Raw genomic sequence first — 22,599 nt, forward strand, 5'->3', positions numbered from 1 at the left:
TTAATTCATCACCTACTGTGTATAAATGGTTACACAATACATATTTTCTTTCTAATACTACACCCATTTCCATTGTCACATCTGGTGCTGTTAGCTCCTCTGTTTCTCACGCACCCAGCTCTGACAGAGGTTCTCAGTCTAACAACTACATTACCCAGAACGCACCACCCGCTGACACGCACACACCCAGTCACACGTCACCTCACCTGCTCCAACCAGGAAGCCCCGAATATTAGTCTGGCACTATTTAAGGACACCTCTCACACACTTCTGTGCCGGGTATTGTTGGATTTTCCTCATTACTAAGCGTTACTCTCTATTGTCTCTGTTATCTTCGTGTATGACCTTGTTTTGTTTTTTCTCGACGCCGATTTTTGGATTATCTCTGATTGTGGATATTTTTGTGTATGACCTGGACTGTTTCACGTTTTTTGATTTTGGATTACCTCTGATGTTGGCCTGCTTGTGTTTGAACTCTGGACTGTATCTCACTCATGGTATGGTTATCCCTACGTTGCTTCTGTTTACCGGTGCTCTAACTTTGTTTGTACGACTACCCTTTTTTCTACCTGCTATTTTAATAAACAACCCGTTTTACTGCATCTGCGAGTGTCTGTATTCTGTGCACACCATGACAGAATACCCGGCCTCTCTCGATCAGACAGCAGATGCGGATATGCTAAGATCAGGGTTGTTTAATCAAGGCAGATTGCTCGGTCAGCACCAGCAAACACTCGCCGGTGTGACCCACGCTGTTACTGAGTTAGCTAGCCAGCAAGCTAACCAGCAGCAGCAGCTCTCTAGCATTCTCGAGCACCTCAAGGGCTTAGCTGTAGCTAACGCTAGCCCTGTAGCTAACACTAGCACCATTAGCTCTCCTGTCTCCGGCTTTCAGGTGTGCAAGCCGGAGTATTTTGATGGTTCCCCGGAGAAATGCAGCGGATTTCTCTTACAATGCTCCGTATTTTTTAGTAACGCTTCTCCCGCCTCAGACAAAGCTAAGATCGGCTTTATTATTTCGAGGCTGTCTGGTAAAGCACTCGACTGGGCTACGGCGGTTTGGGACACCATTTCTGAAACCAGCTATTCGGAGTTTTTGACTTTGTTTCGAGCAGTTTTTGATCACTCACGCTACGGACAATCCTCTGGAGAGCTTCTACTGGCGTTAAAACAAGGTCAAAAAACTGTTGCTTCATATGCCATGGAGTTTCGCACTCTGGCAGCTGGCAGTGGCTGGAACAACGCTGCACTCATCTCTGTGTTCAAGAATGGACTTAACCCTGAAGTTTTGAAGGAGTTAGCATGCAAGGATGAATCCCTTACCTTGGATCAGCTGATTTCCCTCTCCATTCGGTTAGACCAGCTGCTCTCTCGCCAAACCAAGACCAACCTCCACGTACAACCCACTCCAGCAGAGCTACCTCACGCTTCATCAGACTCCACAGTGGAACCCATGGATGTTCAAAAGTCCAGATTATCTCCAGCGGAACGCCAACGCCGCATTCGGTTCCATCTTTGTCTCTACTGTGGAGAGGCTGGGCATCGCAAAGCTGCATGTGGTCTCCTGACCCGATCCGTGAAGGCTCCAGCCCTGGGAAAGCGCGTGGGGGGCTCTCCACGCGCTAACGTGGTACGTAATTCTATCTCTAATCACAAAGCTAAATGTTTTACGTTACCCGTTATTATCTCTTCACCCACTGGTATGTTCTGTGTCCCAGCGCTTGTAGATTCCGGGTCGGAGGGGAACTTCATCAGTTGGGACCTGGTCAAGGAACATGGCATCCCTACCCGTGACCTGCGCCGTCCCATTTCTATTCACGCGGTGGATGGGAAAACTGTACGCTCCAAGGCTATCACTCGTCAGACACTTCCCGTCGCTCTTCAAGCCAGCGCTCTGCATCACGAGGAACTGCCCCTGTTTGTGCTTCCCTGCTCTGAACACCCGGTGATTTTGGGCATGCCATGGCTCAAGTTTCATGATCCTGTGGTTTCCTGGACTGATGGTGATATTACGGTTTGGTCTCCCTCTTGTTATGAACATTGTTTAGCTCTTAATGAGTTAGCTTTACAGTCTACCTCGGTAGAAAGTCCTGACGCAGTAGATACTCCTGTTATCCCCTCTGAATACTCTGATTTTCTTGATGTCTTTAGCAAAGCCAATGCCACTAAATTGCCTCCACACCGTCCTTATGACTGTGCTATAGATCTAGTGGAGGGAGCTACGCTGCCCAAAGCTAGAGTCTATCCCCTCACCCTCGATGAAGAGAAGGCTATGGCAGACTATGTTGAGGAGGCACTCGCTCAGGGTTTCATCCGCCCGTCTAAATCTCCGGTTGGTTCAGGGTTCTTCTTTGTCAAGAAGAAAGACGGGGGGTTGAGACCCTGTATAGACTACCGTGGGCTTAATGACATAACTAAGAAATTTGCGTATCCGTTACCCCTCATACCCAGCGCTCTCGAGCAACTTCGTGAAGCTTCCTTTTTTACGAAATTAGACTTACGCAGCGCGTATAATTTAATTCGTATCCGTGAGGGTGACGAGTGGAAGACTGCCTTTACCACTACTAATGGGCACTACGAATATTTAGTGATGAGTTTCGGTCTCGCTAACGCCCCGGCAGTCTTCCAGTCATTCATGAATGACATATTTAGGGATATGATTGGGAAATACGTCGTCCTATTTATAGACGACATTCTGATTTATTCAGCTGATTTTGAGTCTCACGTGATCCACGTACGTTCCGTTCTCCAACGCTTACTGGAGAATAGCCTTTATGCCAAAGCAGAGAAATGCGAATTTCACCGTCAACAAGTCTCCTTTCTCGGCTATGTTATTAGCTCCCAAGGCGTCCTGATGGACGACACCAAAGTTTCAGCTGTCACTGACTGGCCCGTTCCGCAGTCTATTAAGGATCTCCAGCGCTTTTTAGGTTTCGCAAATTTCTATAGGCGATTTATCCGCAATTTCAGTGGTATAGCTGCCCCTCTTACTGCTCTGACCAAGAAAGCCACTAAGATCCTGAATTGGTCCCCCGAAGCTGAGCAAGCTTTTAATAAGCTTAAAGCTGCATTTGTGTCCGCGCCTATACTAGCTCACCCTAAGCCCGAACTCCCGTTCGTTGTCGAGGTCGACGCTTCTGATACTGGGGTAGGGGCTGTTTTGTCACAGCGTAGTGGGTTTCCGCCTAAAATGCATCCCATAGCCTTCTTTTCACGAAAAATGTCTCCTGCGGAGCGCAACTACGGCATAGGGGATAGAGAGCTTCTTGCTGTCAAACTGGCTCTCGAAGAATGGCGTCACTGGCTGGAGGGGGCCGCGCACCCATTTACTGTTATCACTGATCACAAGAATCTCGAGTATTTACGCTCTGCCAAACGTCTTAATCCTCGCCAAGCTCGTTGGTCATTATTTTTCTCTAGATTCGATTTCTCTATTTCGTTTCGCCCTGGCAACCGTAACACTAAGGCAGACGCGCTATCCCGAGTCTATACTGCTCCGGATAGCGCATCTCAGTCTTCCGAACCTGAACGCATTCTTCCTCCGGCCGTCAAAATTGCAGCTATTCGCTGGGAATTAGATGATCTCATTCAACAGAGTGTAGCGCACTCACCACCTCCTGAGGGGTGTCCCTCTCACAAAACTTTCGTTCCTGAACAATTCAGAGATCGTCTTATTAGCTGGGCTCACTCTGCTCTCACCTCGGGCCATCCCGGCGTTACGCGCACTCTGCAGCTAGTATCAGCTCGCTATTGGTGGGAAACCATGCGAGCTGACATACACGCTTTCGTCTCCTCCTGTTCCGTTTGTGCTCAATGCAAAACCCCAAAAACCCTTCCAGCCGGTAAGCTTGTTCCTCTACCTGTACCAGAAAGACCCTGGTCTCACATAGCTGTAGATTTCGTCACCGATTTACCTGTCTCCGAGGGTTACACCACAGTACTCACTGTTGTGGATAGATTTTCCAGGGGGGTTAAGTTTATTCCTTTCTCTGCCCTGCCCACTGCACTTCAAACTGCACAAGCCATTTACACACACGTGTTTAGACATTATGGTATTCCAGAGGATATTCTCTCTGATCGGGGCCCTCAGTTTACTTCCAGGGTTTGGAAAGCATTTTTTGAACATTTGGGTGTTCATGTTAGTTTAACCTCAGGGTTCCATCCCACTAGTAACGGTCAATGTGAACGTGTTAATCAAGAATTAGGCAAGTTTCTCCGTCTGTACTGTTATAAGCACCCCTCTGACTGGTCTCAGTTCCTTATATGGGCTGAGATTGCGCAGAATTCTCTCACTAACTCCACTTCTGGTCTCACACCGTTTCAGTGCGTTCTGGGTTACCAACCTCCGTTAGCTCCGTGGACAGCCGTGTCCTCTGAGGTTCCTGCGGTGGACGACTGGATGAAGCGGAGCGAGCAGGTGTGGGAGGAAACTCACCAGCAGGTTTCGGAGGCGTTACGCAAATACAAGGAGCAGTCCGACAGACACCGAGGCAGTACCCCCCAGTATCAACCCGGGGATCGAGTGTGGTTGTCCACCCGGGACTTGAGGTTTGAGGGGGAGTGCAGGAAACTTCTGCCTAAGTATATTGGGCCTTTCAAGGTTTTGTCTCAAATTAACGAAGTTACTTATAAGATTGAACTTCCAGCCCAGTATAGAGTCCATAATTCATTCCATGTATCTCTCCTGAAACCTCTTGTCCCAGGTCCACTCGCAGAGGGTCTTCCGGATGACGTACCGCCCGCGGCTGTGGAGGGGGAGGCTTCATCCACCTACGCGGTGAAAGAGGTGCTGGATTCTCGCAGGCGCGGCGGTGGGCTCCAGTATCTCATTGAGTGGGAGGGCTACGGCCCCGAGGAGCGCTCTTGGGTTGCTGCCAGTGATGTGCTGGATCCGGCTCTTTTGGCTGAATTTCATGCTAGTCATCCGGGCAAACCTGCTCCTAGACCCCGTGGGCGTCCCAAGCGCTCACTTTCCTCGTCGGTTCCGGTTCATCGGGGTTCCCAGCTCCGCAACCCCCGCCTGTCCGGCACCTCTGTGGCTACTCCTGTTCCTCCCGCCGGTACTCCCTGTCCGTCGGGTGGTCGTCGTCGTGGTCGTCCTCGTTCCGTTCCCGTTCCGACTCCCTCGGGGGGAGGTACTGTCACATCTGGTGCTGTTAGCTCCTCTGTTTCTCACGCACCCAGCTCTGACAGAGGTTCTCAGTCTAACAACTACATTACCCAGAACGCACCACCCGCTGACACGCACACACCCAGTCACACGTCACCTCACCTGCTCCAACCAGGAAGCCCCGAATATTAGTCTGGCACTATTTAAGGACACCTCTCACACACTTCTGTGCCGGGTATTGTTGGATTTTCCTCATTACTAAGCGTTACTCTCTATTGTCTCTGTTATCTTCGTGTATGACCTTGTTTTGTTTTTTCTCGACGCCGATTTTTGGATTATCTCTGATTGTGGATATTTTTGTGTATGACCTGGACTGTTTCACGTTTTTTGATTTTGGATTACCTCTGATGTTGGCCTGCTTGTGTTTGAACTCTGGACTGTATCTCACTCATGGTATGGTTATCCCTACGTTGCTTCTGTTTACCGGTGCTCTAACTTTGTTTGTACGACTACCCTTTTTTCTACCTGCTATTTTAATAAACAACCCGTTTTACTGCATCTGCGAGTGTCTGTATTCTGTGCACACCATGACATCCATAGTCATTTACATGTTCTTTTCATTTACTTTTTTACACATTTACATGATATGGTATACATATATTTGATAAAGTATCCCAGAAATAATTATGCTCAGAGATATTAATGTAATTTTAAGATAGTTTTCATGGTTATTTCATGGGCATTCATTTTATACATTGTATACAAATGATCTGAACCAAAATAGCAGGTCTCAGACCAGATCTACTGAACAATGGTCCAGGTCATTTTCGATGTGAAAACATTTTCCTAGATGATTCCGAACATTTACAGAAAGTTGTTGCAGTCTTCAATTAAATGTATTAATTAATAAATTAATTATTTTGTAGAAGAAAATAACTGGTGTTATTTTCTTCTACCGAAATCCATCTAGATGCATTCCATACTGCATCTACAGTAACTGTAGATTAACCCTTATTTATGAACAGAAATAAAATAAATTCCTATGGGAATCTGTTAAACTTGACCTTCTGCATTGCGTGTTTGCATGCGAAGGGAGTGGGATTCTGGCAGGGAGGTGAATTGAGCACAACCTGGAAAGGCAAATTCTACATTCTACAAATCAATTAATGTCAAGTACATTAATACCTATTTAGTCTATTTATTTAGCTCGTTAGTCTGCTCACTAAACTGCAGTATTAAACCTAATAAACTAACCGAACTACATGTATACAAGGTTACAAATTAATTGTTCCAGATTTTAGGTCTGAAAACACCCAAATGTACATAACAAAAAAAAATTAAATAGATGTAAGTGTATGTGATTAGTCCATAATCCATACTGTCAGTACTGAACTAGAGTAACATAATTTTAACAGTGATACAGGGTGAATTAACAAGCACTGACACTAGCATTAGCTACTGCTGTGTATGACTTTATTCTACTGCTCCAGTGCCTGTATAATATCTCCATCTGAAGCTGGGTACCTACCCAAAGTTTCAAATTCAGTATCTTCACCTTACCAGATATTAACTCCACACTCTTCACTTTACACAGAGTGGGAGGTAACAGTGGTGTGCAGCAGAGCCACAGAACAGCATCACATAATCTCAACTAAACCCCACAGGACATATTATGATGAAAAGAGAAGTGTTTCATCTCTCTCTCTCTCTCTCTCTCTCTCTCTCTCTTCCCAACCCTTTCCTGAGCTCCAGCTTTTTAGGCCCACTGATACCCAGCTGTGTCCCCACTGCCACTAAACTACACACACTCCTTTTTCTGTTTTCAAGTTGGTGCCACCAGCTGTGCTCACTCCAGCGCACACACACACGCACACACACACACACACACACACACACACACACACACACATAGAAGGCACACAGCCAAGCAGCATAAACAGACTAGCAGCTGTAAACGAAGCGATAAAGTGAAGATGAAATCTCCACTGGTGTGTAATAAATCTCAGGGTGAGTGTGAAATGGATGAGAACTGAAACCTTGGATAAAAGTGTCAAAGGTCAGCAATGAAGAGAAAAGAAAGTCTCAACTCTAAACATACCATTTACAATATATCATATTGTTTCCACTATGAATTATTCAGTATCCACTATAAAAGACTCATTTTTAACCAATGTGTTATTCAATATAAACTAAAAATAGTAAATATATTTTTTATGTATTACTATACAGCTCTATAGCTCTAAAGCTCTAAATTAAGAGACCACTTCAGTTTCTGTATCAGTTTCTCTGATTTTGCTATGTATAGGTTTATGTTTGAGGTAAATGAGCACTGTTGTTTTATTCTATGTTCTAATACGAATATTGTCATTTAGAGCATTTATTTGCAGAAAATTAGAAATGGAGGAAATAACAAGATAGATGCAGAGCTTTTAGACATAAAATAATGCAAAGAAATCAAGTTCATATTCATAAAGTTTTAGGAGTTCAGAAATCAATATTTGGAGGAATAACCCTGGTTTTTACTCACAGTTTTTTTATGTCTTACACCAGTCTTACACACTGCTTTTGGATATTGTTATGCCACTCCTGGTGCAAAAATTCAAGCAGTTCAGCTTGGTTTGATGGCTTGTGATCATCCATCTTCTTGATTAAGGTTTCAATTTGGTCAAATAAAAAAAAAAAAAAAACTCATTTTTAAGTGGTCTCTTATTTTTTTTCCCCAGAGCTGTATATCATTTTTATTGTTGTATTATGTATAATTATGTATGAATTATTTACAGTCTATTAGTTATGAATTGTTAATAGCTATTATGACTAACTTAGCAGCAACAATTTATGTAGATATTGATATGTATAGGTATTTGCTATCTGCTATAAATTATTTCGAAACTATTCTAAATAATTTAGTAACTACTACAGTCACATGAACATATATATAGTTATATGGAAAATTAAGGTTTATTTAAAGGCATTAAGTCATGGAAGTGGCTCACAAGTGGTATGCACGTGTTTGTGTGCATATGTTATCTCCATGGTTTTTTACCTCTCTGACCCTGCACTCTATGGCAGCAGTGAGGTAACAGGAGGAACTTCGGATGCCTTTTTTCTTCGCATGGTTGGCTAGGCATGGTCTTAACATGGTTTTTAGTCTTTAAGCCCGAGGGTTAGCACTCTGCAGCCACTCTAAACACTAACTGACTGCAGGTCAAAATATTTAGGCTGAATAAAATCTCTGAATGGTTGAATTCAAGGCTTGTTGCTAAAATTACCAAAATTTGCCTCTTTCAGTTCAGCTTTTTCAGTTCAGTTCTGCTTTAAAAAATGATATATTCTTTGTATATTAGTCTGTGTCTGTTACAAGTATAGCATGGTTTTAGTAAATCCTGAAGAATAGTGACAAAAGAGGGACACTATCATTCTATTATCATGCTGTCATTACATCTGAAGACTACACTGTCCACTTCAAGAGGCTGAGGTTTGCTATGATTCTACTGTATACTCTTTGGCACAGTATAATTTGAATCCTAATTTAATTCACAATCATATTTACTTTAATTAAAATGCTATCACAACTAGGGTTGCAACGGTATGAGATTTTCACGGTATGATAACCGTCTCAGAAAATACCGTGGTATCACGGTTATCACGGTATCACAGTTTGTTACATATATTATTAAACTGACCCTTAAAGAAATTACAACAAAGGTTTTTTGTTCAATTAACTATTTATTGTAGAAACCTGGAACAATTATATAGATAATGTTTCTTTAAAAAAAATAAGCTGTACACCATCAGGTGAGGAAAACCAGGTTTTTCCACTAGTCTTAAGAGCATTAAGAGTGTATATATAAAAAAAAAAAAATATATATATATATATATATAAATATATATAATATATATATACACACATATACACACACACGTCACACATTACATGTCCTCTAAGAAGTAAAGATCCTGTATTTAAAATATTCAGTACAATTATTTAAGTTTAAATTATTTAATATCTGATAAACTGAGCCTGGGTCAGTGTCTGATCAACAACTGTTGTAAACGTCCGTTTTACTGCCAAGTTGGTATATAACCAGATACTGCAGAAAGAGGGGATTTATTTCTGACATGATCCTCACAATAGAGATTTCTATTTTAAGGCTTTCACACAGAGTCTGGTTTTAACATATGAAAAACAGGCACGTCAGAATTTGAAAATGAACGCATGTAAATGAACGGCGTCTTTCACATCCAGTCCGGCCAGGACCTTTACACGGACACGTGAATCCATCGTAGCACGCACTTCACTCCTGTACCTCCGTATCCGAAATAGTCCCACACTGCTGATTTTAGTTTAGCCTTTTTTTAGGCGGACGGAGATTTGTTTAGTCTGATGCACTTTCTGCTGTTCTCACCGCTGTGTGCTGAGCAGCTGAAGCGGAGCAGAGTTGCGCATGCGCGGGTGAGTTTCTCCGCTGGCTTGCCTTTTACCGGTAATAAGCAAACACACACGGTATGATAACCGTGCATTTTAATACCATGGTATACCGTGAAACCGGTTACCGCTGCAACCCTAATCACAACTGCATTTACACCAATCAAGCAATACGTTATGACTACCTGCTGCCCACAGGATGCTGTTGATGGACTATTCTCACAAGAGAATAGTCCATTTAAGCAGCCTATTTCTCATCAGGTGTTAAATGTGTCTTGAGACCCTTATGCACAGGTAACCAAAACAAATGTTTGATCATTTTGGGTGGCAAACAGCAGCACAGGACTGCTCGATTAAACCACTGTGCACAAACACACAGAGACACAAACACACGCGGACCTGCCTCTTTGTACCTGCTGATTTTAACACATTGTTTCGTGTTCCATTAATCTCATGTTCCTGCCCACATATTCCTACCTTTATTATTTAAACTGGACACACATGAGGCAATGTGTTGATATTTGGCCATAGGTTGCCAGGTCTGCATAGAACCATCAAGGGGGGTTGCCAGTATTATACAGAACTGGGCAGACTCTGACAATAGTTATAAGGTCTAAAGAAACTCATGTAAGATCATACAGGAGAGAAGTTGTTGGGTTCATGGTAAAACCAGGTGCAGTACTTGCATACTGGGTTTCAGTCAAATAAAATATTTTCAACATTGAAATAAAAAAATATATAGTGCTAAAATCCCATCTTGTCTCGTAAACCCAATTTCATGCCACATCTCATCTTGTTTTGTGAGATGAGTGTCTTATCACACCTGTAACAAGTTAATTTTCTATAACTCAAACAATAAACAAAGAACAAACACTTAGGCTACAGAAACAAAGACTATAAAACAAAAGATTAACAATGAGACTAATAAACAAACAAGCAAAATAAGTAAACAAGGAAACATAAACTAAAGAAAACCAACCAGAAACTTAACTTGCACAAAACTGCAGGACTGAGGATCAAACAAGGATAAATCTAACAGAAGACTAGGTATAGTAGGACAAGATTAAAATACAGAGACTAGAGCTCACACAAATACACATGGTCAAACAAACAAAAAGCACAGCAGAGAACAAAGGAGCACATGCGATTTTTATACACAGGCACAGACAAGGGACACTTGGGGAAGTAACGATTGGGCAGGGTACAAATCAGACAGGAGGGGTTACAGATGACAGGGCGGGGCTTAGGCAGAGACAAGACCAAAAAACAAAACTGAGCCATGGCTCAAGAAGAACATAAGGAGGAAAATAAAACAAGAGAACAGAGGACAGGAGCAGAAAGGACCAAAAAACACACAAAAAAAACAGACACAGGCCAAAGTGTCTACATCGAGGTGTTTAAAAACTCCAGCAGCACTGCTGTGTCTGATCCACTAATACCAGCACAACACACACTAACTAACACCTCATACACCACCATGTCTTAGCATCACTGTAGTGCTGAAAATAATAATAACACACCACCCAAATAATAGCTGCTCTGTGGTGGTCCTGCAAGGTCCTGACCATTGGAGAACAGGGAGAAAGAAGAATAATAAAGTATGCAGAGAAACAGAATGAATACAGTCGCCCTTATGATCAGTAGAGCTCAAAAATGGATAATAGGCGTAGAAACAAGGAACAATCCTAAAACTAGCTGGACTAGCAGTGGTGGATCTGATCATGAAGATGGCCTTAATTATATTCTAATTAATTCAGTCCGTGCTAAAGGTCCAAACCATATGCAGTATTATGGTAATGTGATTACTAATTGTGGATTAAAGCAGAATTAACAGACAGGATTGACTTGAATAATGAATTGTCACACCTGTTTATAAACAGCCGCTGAATTTATCACATTTTTTACGCAAGACTGCAGCAGCAACGAAAGGAGAAACAAGCCGCCCTTGTCTTGTTATTTCTGCAGCTGTTATTACTACCAGCACATTTTTCACCATACAAAAACTGACAAGCCCTAAAACCACCACGTCCAAAGAGGATCACCTTTAGAGACGTGGGTTCTGTAAAAACAGAAATATAACATATTTAGGTCACCTCAAGGCCGTCAGTCTGAACAGAGATGTATTCTGCACAGTCTGGCCTATATTATGTAGGGCATGCTGATGCATGGTGGCAGATTATGATGGACATCAGAGCGAATAGACTGAATCAGTCTTTGTGCAGAACACAATTGTGTACATGTGATATGAGCTCAGATCACCTTTTTCGTTAGAAAAGGCCAGGTGATGCAAATTTCAAAGCTTTATAAATAATAAATAAATAAATAAATACAAATTCTGACTCCTCAAACCTTGTCTCGAGCCTTTTGGAAACTACAAGATTTTTAATCACAGTAATAGAAAGTTGTACTACATAAAAATATCCTATTCTCCAGTCCTATTTCCCCACCCCAGGGTGCCAGGTATAGAACACAATGTGCTTACAGCCTCTGTATCCTTCTAAAAAGCTTCAGACACTGATTTAAATATGCTATAATGTGCTAATATGACCTGTAGTTAGAGACAACACAAGAGCATTACATTACATTACATTACATTTGGCAGACACTTTTATCCAAAGCGACTTACAATATTGAAGTGCAAATAATAGAAGAGGTTAAGCACAAAAATAATAAAAGTTAAAAATAAAGCATCTATAGATAGGGCCTTAAGGAGGTCAGAGGGAAATAATGGGATAGAGGAGTAGAGAAGAGGAAGGAGATGAGGTTAGAATTAGTTAGTTTGTTAGAGGTGTTAGGAGAGTAAGTGCTCTTCAGGAGTTTCTTAAAGATAGCGAGAGATTCTCCTGATCTGGTAGTGGAAGGTAGTTTGTTCCACCATTGGGGAACTCTGTATGAGAACAGTCTGGATTGCTTTGTGTGAGTGTTTGGCAAAGCGAGGCGACGTTCATTGGAGGAGCGCAGCGGCCGGGAGGTAGCGTAAGCCTTCAGGAGCGAGTGCAGGTAGGAAGGAGCCTGTACTGTCATCACCTTGTAGGCGATTGTAAGCACTTTGTATTTGATGCGAGCAGAAACCGGTAGCCAGTGGAGCTCAATGAGCAGCGGAGTGACATGTGCCCGTTTTGGTTGGTTGAAGACCAGACGTGCTGCTGCATTCTGAATCATCTGTAGTGGTTTTACTACACAGGCCGGGAGGCCAGTTAGTACGGCATTGCAGTAGTCGAGGCGTGAGATTACCACAGCTTGTACCAGGAGTTGGGTGGCCTGTTGCGTCAGAAACGGTCGAATTTTTCCGATGTTGTAAAGCGCAAAGCGGCAGGATCGAGCAACTGAGGCCACATGGTGCGTGAAGAGAAGCTGGTCATCAACCATGACACCCAGGTTCCTAGCAACCTTTGTCGTTGAGAGAGAGAGAGTCGATGGTTATGGCAAAGTTGTGTTGAATAGAAGGTTTTGCTGGTATGACCAGAAGTTCAGTCTTTGAGAGGTTTAGTTGGAGGTGATGTTCCTTCATCCATGCGGATATGTCTGAGAGACACTGTGATATTCGTGCAGAGATTGAGTGATCATCTGGTGAGAACGACAGGTATAGCTGAGTGTCGTCAGCAAAGCAGTGGTAGGAAAAAACATGTGAGCGGATAACCCGACCTAGAGAGGTGGTGTATATTGAGGAGAGAAGAGGTCCCAGTACCGAACCCTGGGGAACCCCAGTGGGTAAAAGGAGCAGACCTGCCACAGTCGTTTACTACCTTATCAGCCACCACCTTGCCAAAAATATAGAAAGTAATTTAAGTATGACTCTATATTTACTCATTCATTTAGCTATGAATGTGAATATATGTTGCTATTACTAAGTTCCTAACCTGAACTAATCTTTTGCTTTTTTATGTAGGTTCGCTGTTGTCCAACTAATCACCTTCATAAGCTTTACATGTGACAACATGCAGCAACACTTTTCTGTGTTCTGAAACAGCACTGCAATGGATAATTCACAGGACACGCTGCTGTCATTTTAGTATGTACTGTTCCTTTAATTATTGCAATATCTGTCAGCAAATATGCCAGCAAATCATGACTCCAGATGAGTTTTGTAGGTGCTTTTTGAATTGAGGTTATCCGTAAAAAAATGGAAGCTAATTATTAACCCATGGTATACTAAAGTGTTTTTTGCAATGGCATTTTTTACATTGCAACATCATCACGGTGTTTATGTTGAAAGTATTTTGGTCTGTAACTTTATGTTGAAGTTAAACGGCTCTTTAACTCTTCAGGCCATTCATAAAAGTTATGGGAAACTTCTCTGCTCTGCACCAGCCCTGCACAATGGAGGAATTCAATTACATATAAAATGGGGGCTGCCCTATCTGTAGCATGAGATAAACGGGGCAGCTCAGGCCAGTCATAATGAAAATCAAGGCCATTATGAGAAAGCACTAACCACTGCCATCCTTCAGCATCTGTCAGAAAGAGTAAAGCCAGACCTTCATTCACTTCAAGAGCCATGGAATGACAGATGAGTTCAGGGCAAGGAAAAATAATTTAAAATCATTTAACGATGAAGAGGAGCTCATTATGATCTGACTCAGCCATAATGTTCTCGGGCCGAGGATGTCAAAGACTGCAAACTAATCACAGTTTGACTGAGCATTCTGCCGAAGGTCCTAACCGAAGAACTCCTGTTTCCTCAAAATAGAGATTCTCGTTCCCTCCGATTGCGTCATCAGATCCACTGAACCCTAACACCAGTGGCCCAGTTCCTAAAAAACACTGGATCCTGCATCTGCTGCCCTCTGCTTACAACCACTGGCTCCAGAATCTCCAATGCCTTGAATCTCTGGCTCCTAAAGCTGTTGCCAATAAATGTAATTGATTTGGGTGGTCAAGCGAACTAAGGCACTGGCACTATTATCAGGAGATTTCCGGTTTGAATCCTGTTCATGTAGCTTACCATCGGCTACTAGAACCCTGGGAGAGCACAATTGGCCTTGCTCTTGCTCTCTCTGGGTGGGTAAATGGTGCTCTCTCCCCACATCACTCCAAAGGGGGATGTGGATCATCACGAGGCGTCTGTGAACTGATGTATTCAAACTGAGTCACTGCGCTTTCCTCAGAGTGCGCTGTGATGCTACTCGGCAATACTGTATTAGCAGCAGTTCAAAAAGTGGTCTGACTTCACATGTATGGGAGGAGGCATGTGCTAGTCTTCATTATCCTCCTGGTGTTGTAGCATCACTAGTGATGGGGGGAGTCCTAATGAGTGGGTCGGGTAATTGGTTGTGTAAATTGGAAAAAATGGGATAAAAGTTAGAAAAAAAGCTAATTACATTTTTTGTCTATGTCCTAGAATTCCCACATCAGTGCATCCTTACTGCACTGAAAAATCGAGAATAGTAAGTACATATCCAGTCCCAGTTTCTATAATCTTAGCCACTTATTTTTCTAAGCATGAATATGCCACTTCCAAGCCCTCTTCCCAATCCCCTGGGCCTTCTGCTGAACTCCAGTAGAATTCCAATCAGAGCTCAAGAGAGCAATGTTGCATTGGGATCTACACACAAGGCTACAGCTCATGGTTAGGTGTGTGTGTGTGTGATGTGCATTTGGAAGCACTGACTACTCAATGTTTGCTTTAAGGACTGTGCCCAGTCCCTCCAGTCCAAGATCCAACAAATTATCTATTTAGGTCTCAACGTATACCCTTTTGTATCCTTGATCAAGCACAGTTCTCTATGCTCCAATGGCAGCACTTCCTGGTTCTCAGGGTGGTCCTTGGTTTGCCCTGTTCCCATGTAGGTCTCAGTGGTCACCTTCTCCTTACAAGCTTGTTTCTACTTCCATCTATGTCCATCTATTCCCTTGTTCATTGCTCACCCCACAGCTTTACTGTTATCCTAAAATGAGGAAACAAGTAAAAATAAAAAAAAAGAAAAGAAAATGTCACCCAGTAGTGGTTGAACTTTTGACTGATGCTCTTTGGAGGCTTGTTGCTCATGTAAGCTGTGTGGTTGGGCCACGTCTGTGAAGCTGATGACTCTGAGAACAGAGCCTATTCAGCCGGCCTTTATTCTGTTTTGGAGTTTATTTTAAAGTGCCTGCTGTCTGGCTGTCAGGAGACATGACACAAAAGAAATACACCATTACACAGTCTAATGGAGCTTTCACCTTGCTATGAGACACACACACACACACACACACACTGCTGCCTGTAGTGGGAAAGTAACATCTAAATGGGTTTTTGATTGGACAGCCTCCTGCCCCAGTTCTAAATTCGAGCTTTAAACCTTTCACATCTCCACAAACAGCTAGTTCTGCCATTTTAATCAACTTTTCTCCTATAATAGCATGATTTTCCAAAGCTTTTATTGGCAATGCATTTATTGTAATCTGTAAGGAGTAGTAAAATTATTAGAATAATAAATGTGATAACTCATAACTATTAGTCACACAGAAAGATGTTTAAAAAAGTGCAAAGTGGTCCTGTTAAAGTCCCTGTGGGGATTGGAAGGGTTATGATAATTAAGGGTGTTTTTTTAGCTACCTAATTTTGATCCAGACATTATACACTATTGTCCTTTTTCCGGAATCAGACTGACATACTCACCATTCTACTTGACTTTTTTACTCGAGAAAAGCCATGTGTTAAACATATTTGTACCTGTATGTTTACAGCCCCTACATCCTGTCTTTTTGCAACAAACACATCAGAAGAGCTGCAATAACATTGTGAAAAAAAGCAAACTTTAATTGCATTTCCCACATGCAGCAATAGAGGGAGTTCATCATGCTGCAGACAGTGATCATGTGACACAATAAGACTGGAGGTAGAGTGAGGCAGAGCAAGGTAGACTTCCACAGTGAACACACATGCCAAGCTACTTCTGAACTTGGAGAAAAGAATTATTGAAGCCATGTGTCTTCGGTCAAAAACCTCTGAGGAGTATACACAAATTTATTATCTTAATTTATTGTATTTCACATCGAAATCAGGATATCCAACAGTGTCAATTTTATTGTAAAAATCTTACATCCCACTAGACATAATCTTTATCAGATCTTTTTTAATTAAACCAAGAACATTATGTTCAGTGTATATTTTACCTAATTTGTTGCAACAAAACATTGTATCTTTAAATAAAGGGTCCTGACTCTTCTTTATTTTTAACACATAATGTGTTCACAGTCACAATCAGATCCTGCAGAACAACAAAGTAACAATTTCCAAGTTACTGCCACTAATAACCCAGCAAACATATAATAATTCATTGTATTTACTAAAGTACAGACTTAAGCCTAACTCTATATGCAGCAAAACTGCTTACTTTTACTCATTACTGGGGCTGCAAATTGCTGTTACGATCTAATCATACAATGAGATCCACTTTATATCCTGCATATAGATTGCATCATTCTCAGGGTCTGAAACCTAATGATTATTGATCAACATCTCAGCCCATTCTATATGCTTATAGATTTTACCCATTAAACTGCATTCAGTTTAATCGCTGTAATAATGTTACTCCATAAAAAAAGGCCACCACAGTTTCAGAAGGCAGCAGACACTCAGTCCTGCAGTTAGTTTACAACCTCAATGAAGACAATGTAATTAAAACGGGGGAAAGCAGAGTGACAGCAAAATTATGGGTCTTAAATGTGTTTACTGATCTACATTGCTTTCCCTGACCTACAGTTAGACCTGTCGCAATTATGTTTTGATACGATAAATGAACATGATGTTAATCATTTCTGCTACCCTGGATATTGTTATTGTGTTTGTATGGGGTCCTTTAATTAGTTACTCTGTCTTTTTCTCTCCTCTGCTCTCTGACTTAGGAGAGAGGAGTAGGCTCCATACAGACACACATTGTGCATTTTTACTGCTGCTGTAGACTTTCACACAATTTAATCAAGAGCTAAACAGACTTCTGTTTCAATGCAAGTCAAACATGCTTTTGCCTTTTCCAGTCCAATAAATGTAATTGTATAAGTCATGACAGGCAGTGAGACATTTACAGATGTAAACATAACAATTAGAGTTTAATGACCGAGATAAAGCACAGAACGGATGGGTTTAACCAACACAGGAGTAACTAGATAGCGAACAGAGCAAAAGGTAAAAATCGCATGAAAGATCAGAACCGTTAAACAACTAACAGGACAACAGAATAACAAACAGAAAGGACAACACTCTTTATATAATGACAAGATGTGTTGGCAATACTTCGCAATGAGCGAGTGAAACAGAGGCTTACACAGAGGCCAATGTGAAAATATAGGTGAACTGAATAATTAAATGGTTGGTGGGGTGGGGCATAATGGGACAGCGAGTTCCTGGAATCAGCAAAGACAAAAGGAAGGCCAGAAAGCATTTTTTTTTTCTTTAAACAGTGTTCACCCTTTTATCCAGGTATTAGTTTTTAGCCTCACAAAAAACTGCAGTAATTCAATTTTGCTGTTGTGACTCATACAGTATGTCCTACTGGGAGAGCAGCTCCTTTCACTTCTCACTGAATTCACTCACATGGGTTTTACAGCTCAGCTTCAGTGGTCACTTAAATTGATCACAGGCGCAGGTTCACCTAGAGATTTGGAAAACACATCTCTTTTTAAATCATTTTTTTTTAAAAAGAGCTTCTGCTCCCCTCTTTCCAGACTGATATGTAAACAGAGCAGCTCTCCTTTTACTCCCCAGACTTTGTGATCCAGATAATAGAAGCATAATTAAAACACAGGCTGATTGATTAATGTGCCTTACTTTCACCACTGATATATGAAGCACCGTATTATAGCGGTCTTCATTAGTGCACTAAATCCATTTCCTTACTTAGAATACAGCGAGTTCCTTAGAGACTTCTGCTCCACATGTTTTCATGCATGCTCAACAATTATAACCTCCTCTATGCACAAAAAACTCTCTTTCTATAGTGAAGCTATACTTGTTTTTATGGTTATACTACATAGTTACAACTGTCATGAGAACAATTTAATAATATGACAATAACAATACTGCCATAAACAATATAATTGTAATTTTAATACCATTTAAATGCCACTGACACAATGATAATAAAACAACATAGCAAAGCAAATATGGCATTTTTAAGACAACACATTTGTAATTAATCATAGAAAAGAAAATATAACTAGTTATACTTTTTTCTTCACCTACAACAGTCTCACACTGTGTGTATGGAGTCACAGTTATTGAAGCATATATCATTGTATGATTGGTATATTCACTGTTATATATATTATGTTATAAATAAAGAGACCACTTCAGTTTCTGAATCAGTTTCTCTGATGTTTGAGTAAAATGAACATTGTTGTTTTACCCTTTAAACTACGGACATTTCTCCCACATTCCAAATAATAATATTGTTATGCAGAAATAATAATAATAATTTATTTGCAGAAAAAGAGAAATGTCTGAAATAACAAAAAAGATGCAAAGCTTTCAGATCTCAAATAAGGCAAAGAAAACAAGTTCATATTCATAAAGTGTTAAGCAATAAAATCAATATTTAGTGAAATAACCCTGATTTTTAAAAATCACGATTATCAGATATTATTAAGATCATGTAATATATTGTACAATAAGCCAATAACGTAATTATCATGACAGGACAGGTCTAGTTAAAATATGAGTTACTGGGCAAGACCCAATTGGGCCAATGTTAGCACCTTAGGGGTCTCCCGATTCTTGGGGGAATAATGGGATAGGGTGAAGGGTCAGGGCTACATGCTTCTCCAAATTAAGATTTTTTTTAGAGGCACACTCTAGTGACTCAAAAAAACATAAATGTGGGTTAATGTAGTTTTTCCAACCTTTTGAAAAGATACAATGTTAAAATTCAGCAAATTTGTTGGTATCACAACAGACTAAGTCACCCACAGAGTACAGCTAGTGAGCTGGCAATAAAGACTTTTTTTTACTATTATTTTAACGGTATATTAGGGTGATTAAGAGAGGATTTCAACAAATTCCCTCTAACTCTGTTCCAAGGGAAAGGAAGACATTCAAAAAAAACAAGGGGGCATGAGTGCAAATGAGAAATGGTATAGAGCCATATGATACAACATTAGACTACTTTTGTAACATGATAACATGTTATGCAAATCCTTTTGAAGAAGCGTGTCAGCCAAATGATATAATAGGATCCAGTGAGCCCATAGTTAGACAACTAATCCAAGTCATCCCACAGTTAGACAACAGTAGTTCCAAAACAAATAGACTTAAATCAGGCTTCTCAATCTAGAGAACAACAATGTATCCAAGCTGAGCTGGGGGGTGGGGGTGGGGGGGGGTTCAAGTGGTCTAACTATGGGATAACAGCCTGTCTACTTACTAATTTTGAGACAGCTGTAGTCTAATTATGGGATACCTGTAGGTTACTTGTGGTCTAACTGTGGTCTAACAGCACTGCATCTTTCCTAAACAATGGAGTCAATATTTATTGAGTAACATTATTACAGCAATTAAACTACATGTAGTTTGATAGGTAAAAATCCATAAGCATGTGGAATGGGCTGAGTTGTTGATCAATCAACAATAAGCTTCAGACTCTGAGAATAATGTAATATTTATACAGGATGATTCAGTGTAAATCTGACTGCATGGCTAGATCATACCATCAACATGCAGCAGCAGTCCAAGGTTGCTTCTCTCTACAAGATCAGTGGGTCAGATATTCCATTTACTGTCTATTTTAAGTCTCCAAAAATACTCTGTAAAACAATTTATAAAACATTCTATATAATAACATCTATGGGTTATTATCAGAATACTGTTTCTTGACATGTGTTTATCTAATTCTTATGACTATATCTCATATACACAATATATATACCGACTTCAGAATACAAAGAAATCATATTTTCAGAGCTTAATCACTGTTAATACATCCATGGCAAGCTGCACCAAAGTGGACAATTTTAGTGAAAATTAACATTTGATTTGAAAACATGGAGTTTCAATCATTAAATTGGGGATTTTCTAAAATTATATTAATTACTTAAATATTTTACCATGACAGGGTGGACAGCTTTTCATGCTATGTTAGGCTAGCTCTTTAACTAGATCTTGACCGGCATAGGGGATGTTTTTTTTCTGGATGACCAGCTAGTCTTGAGGTCTTAAAGAAACTTAAAGAATATACATATATTAAAATATACTTTAAAATGATACTTTAAAAATATATATTTTAAATAGTGAAACTGTGGGAAAAAAGGGCAATACTACATAAAAGAAAACTGTATAAGATGTACAAAAACTATGTAAGGTTAACACTGCAAAAAAAATACATTGTCAACAACTAGACAAAATATATGTAAATTTAGACATATACACTGCAAAAATAAACACCGAAAATATCTAATTTAAAGGCAATAAATCTTTTTTCTGATAAAATCCTTTGTCTTACATACTTTGTCTTGATTGCTTTACATATGCATATACATGTCAATTTACACATATTTCATATATTAATCAAAAAAATATACCAATTGGGTAAGCAATTTTTATTAGGTAGGGTTTCTTAAAATAAGCAATCACAAAGTCTCCAAATAATTAAAGTATGACTTAAATCAAGCTAAATTATTATTTTTTTGCATAAATGCAGACACAAGAATCAGAATAACTTGACTGGTGAGGTTTTGTGCTTATTTTGAGTTTAAATTACTTCAAATAAGATGAGAAGGCTCATAAAGACCATAATTCTTAAAATAAGTGAAATCATAAGCGGAATCATAACCTTAATCATAACGAATAAAAAAAACAAGGTTTATTTCCTTGAAATTAGATCTGAGTTTTCTGAGATTCTGAGTTTTACTTGCTAAGATTTTTTTTGCAGTGAACATTCTTCATTGAGAGTAATCCTTAAACTATATTGTTGCACAGTGTTTGTAGGCAATTTAAGCAACAGTGCTGCAATGATATTGATGATTATCAATTATTAAAGACTCTTATTTACCCTAGAAATAACGTGCACTGTAAATGTAGTAAATGAAGTTTACAGAGCGCTGAAAAGGATAAGGTACGGTAAAGTCTGTTCAGTTCGGTCAGTCTGAAGAGCAACAGATACGCAACACTTAAATCAACTTACAGTACAGTTCACAGTACCACACACACACAAACACACACACGCAGCAGCAGTCTACAGGTGTGTGTGTGTGTGTGAGTGTGAGAGAGTGTTTGTCCCTTGTTCCCTCAGGGAAATTAAAATTCCAGACTGAGTTCAGATGTTTCTCCTGTTTAAACTGAACAGTAAAATAATAATATAAGTTCTCAGAGCAGCTCCAGCAGGGTTTAGACAATGAGGGCGGCAAAAACACAGAAACACGAACAGCTCAAACACAAAACACAGAGACTGAGATAAAAAGCGCGCGCGTCCCCGCGCCCTGTCCTACCTGCGCGGCCATGAATGACAGATCCATGGCGCTGGGCTGTGAGCGCGCGCACGAGGTGCAGGAGAGACGCCGAGAGAAGAGAGAGATCACCTCAGAAACCAGAGAGCAGACCATCCACAGCTCAGCTCATAGCGACCAGCACACTGCCATCACCACCCAGACACTCTCAGACTGAGAGAGAGAGAGAGAGAGGGAGAGGGGGAGAAAAGGGGGAGAGAGAGGATGAAGGAGGGATGTAAACTGAGAGAGGGAGGGGGTGGGAAAAAGAGTACGTAATAAAGCCTGGAAAGAGGCTTAGAAACAAAGAGAGCTGCTTGCATGACAGAAGCGCACACTTTAAGCAATCATGGATGATTTAGTACAGTACTGAAAGTGTCTTTATCAATATAGTGTGCCTTATTGTTTTTCTGACATCAGTGACATCACAACATTTAGCTACTTTTCAAGGGACCAAAGACAAGTGCAGACATCCCAAGTTGCAAAAATTAAATTGCAAAAATGTATTTCATAACAAAACTTTCATTGTTTTTTACTTTTACCAGACATGAATATACTTTAGAGTAGTCAGAGGTAAAACGAGCTTTGATGGGAGCCATGATGTTCCTGAACGCATTCTGTCCAGGAGAGAAAAAAAAACACTGCCCACCCACACTAAAAACAATGT

The 22,599-nt window shown here is 40.6% G+C and overlaps 1 protein-coding gene across 1 annotated transcript in view; it reads right to left on the reverse strand.

Moving 5' to 3' along the window:
- Positions 1-22,119, reverse strand: part of LOC107197707 (uncharacterized protein C14orf132) — a 53,168-nt gene extending 31,049 nt beyond the window's left edge. Inside the window, exon 1 of the mRNA XM_015606803.3 lies at positions 21,936-22,119. Within this exon, the coding sequence (XP_015462289.3) occupies positions 21,936-22,049 (114 nt within the window). The 5' untranslated portion in view covers positions 22,050-22,119. The remainder of the gene's footprint in view (positions 1-21,935) is intronic.
- Positions 22,120-22,599: the final 480 nt, after the last annotated feature.

This window comes from Astyanax mexicanus, chromosome 1, assembly GCF_023375975.1.
Source record: "Astyanax mexicanus isolate ESR-SI-001 chromosome 1, AstMex3_surface, whole genome shotgun sequence".
In the NCBI taxonomy this organism is placed as follows: domain Eukaryota; kingdom Metazoa; phylum Chordata; class Actinopteri; order Characiformes; family Acestrorhamphidae; genus Astyanax; species Astyanax mexicanus.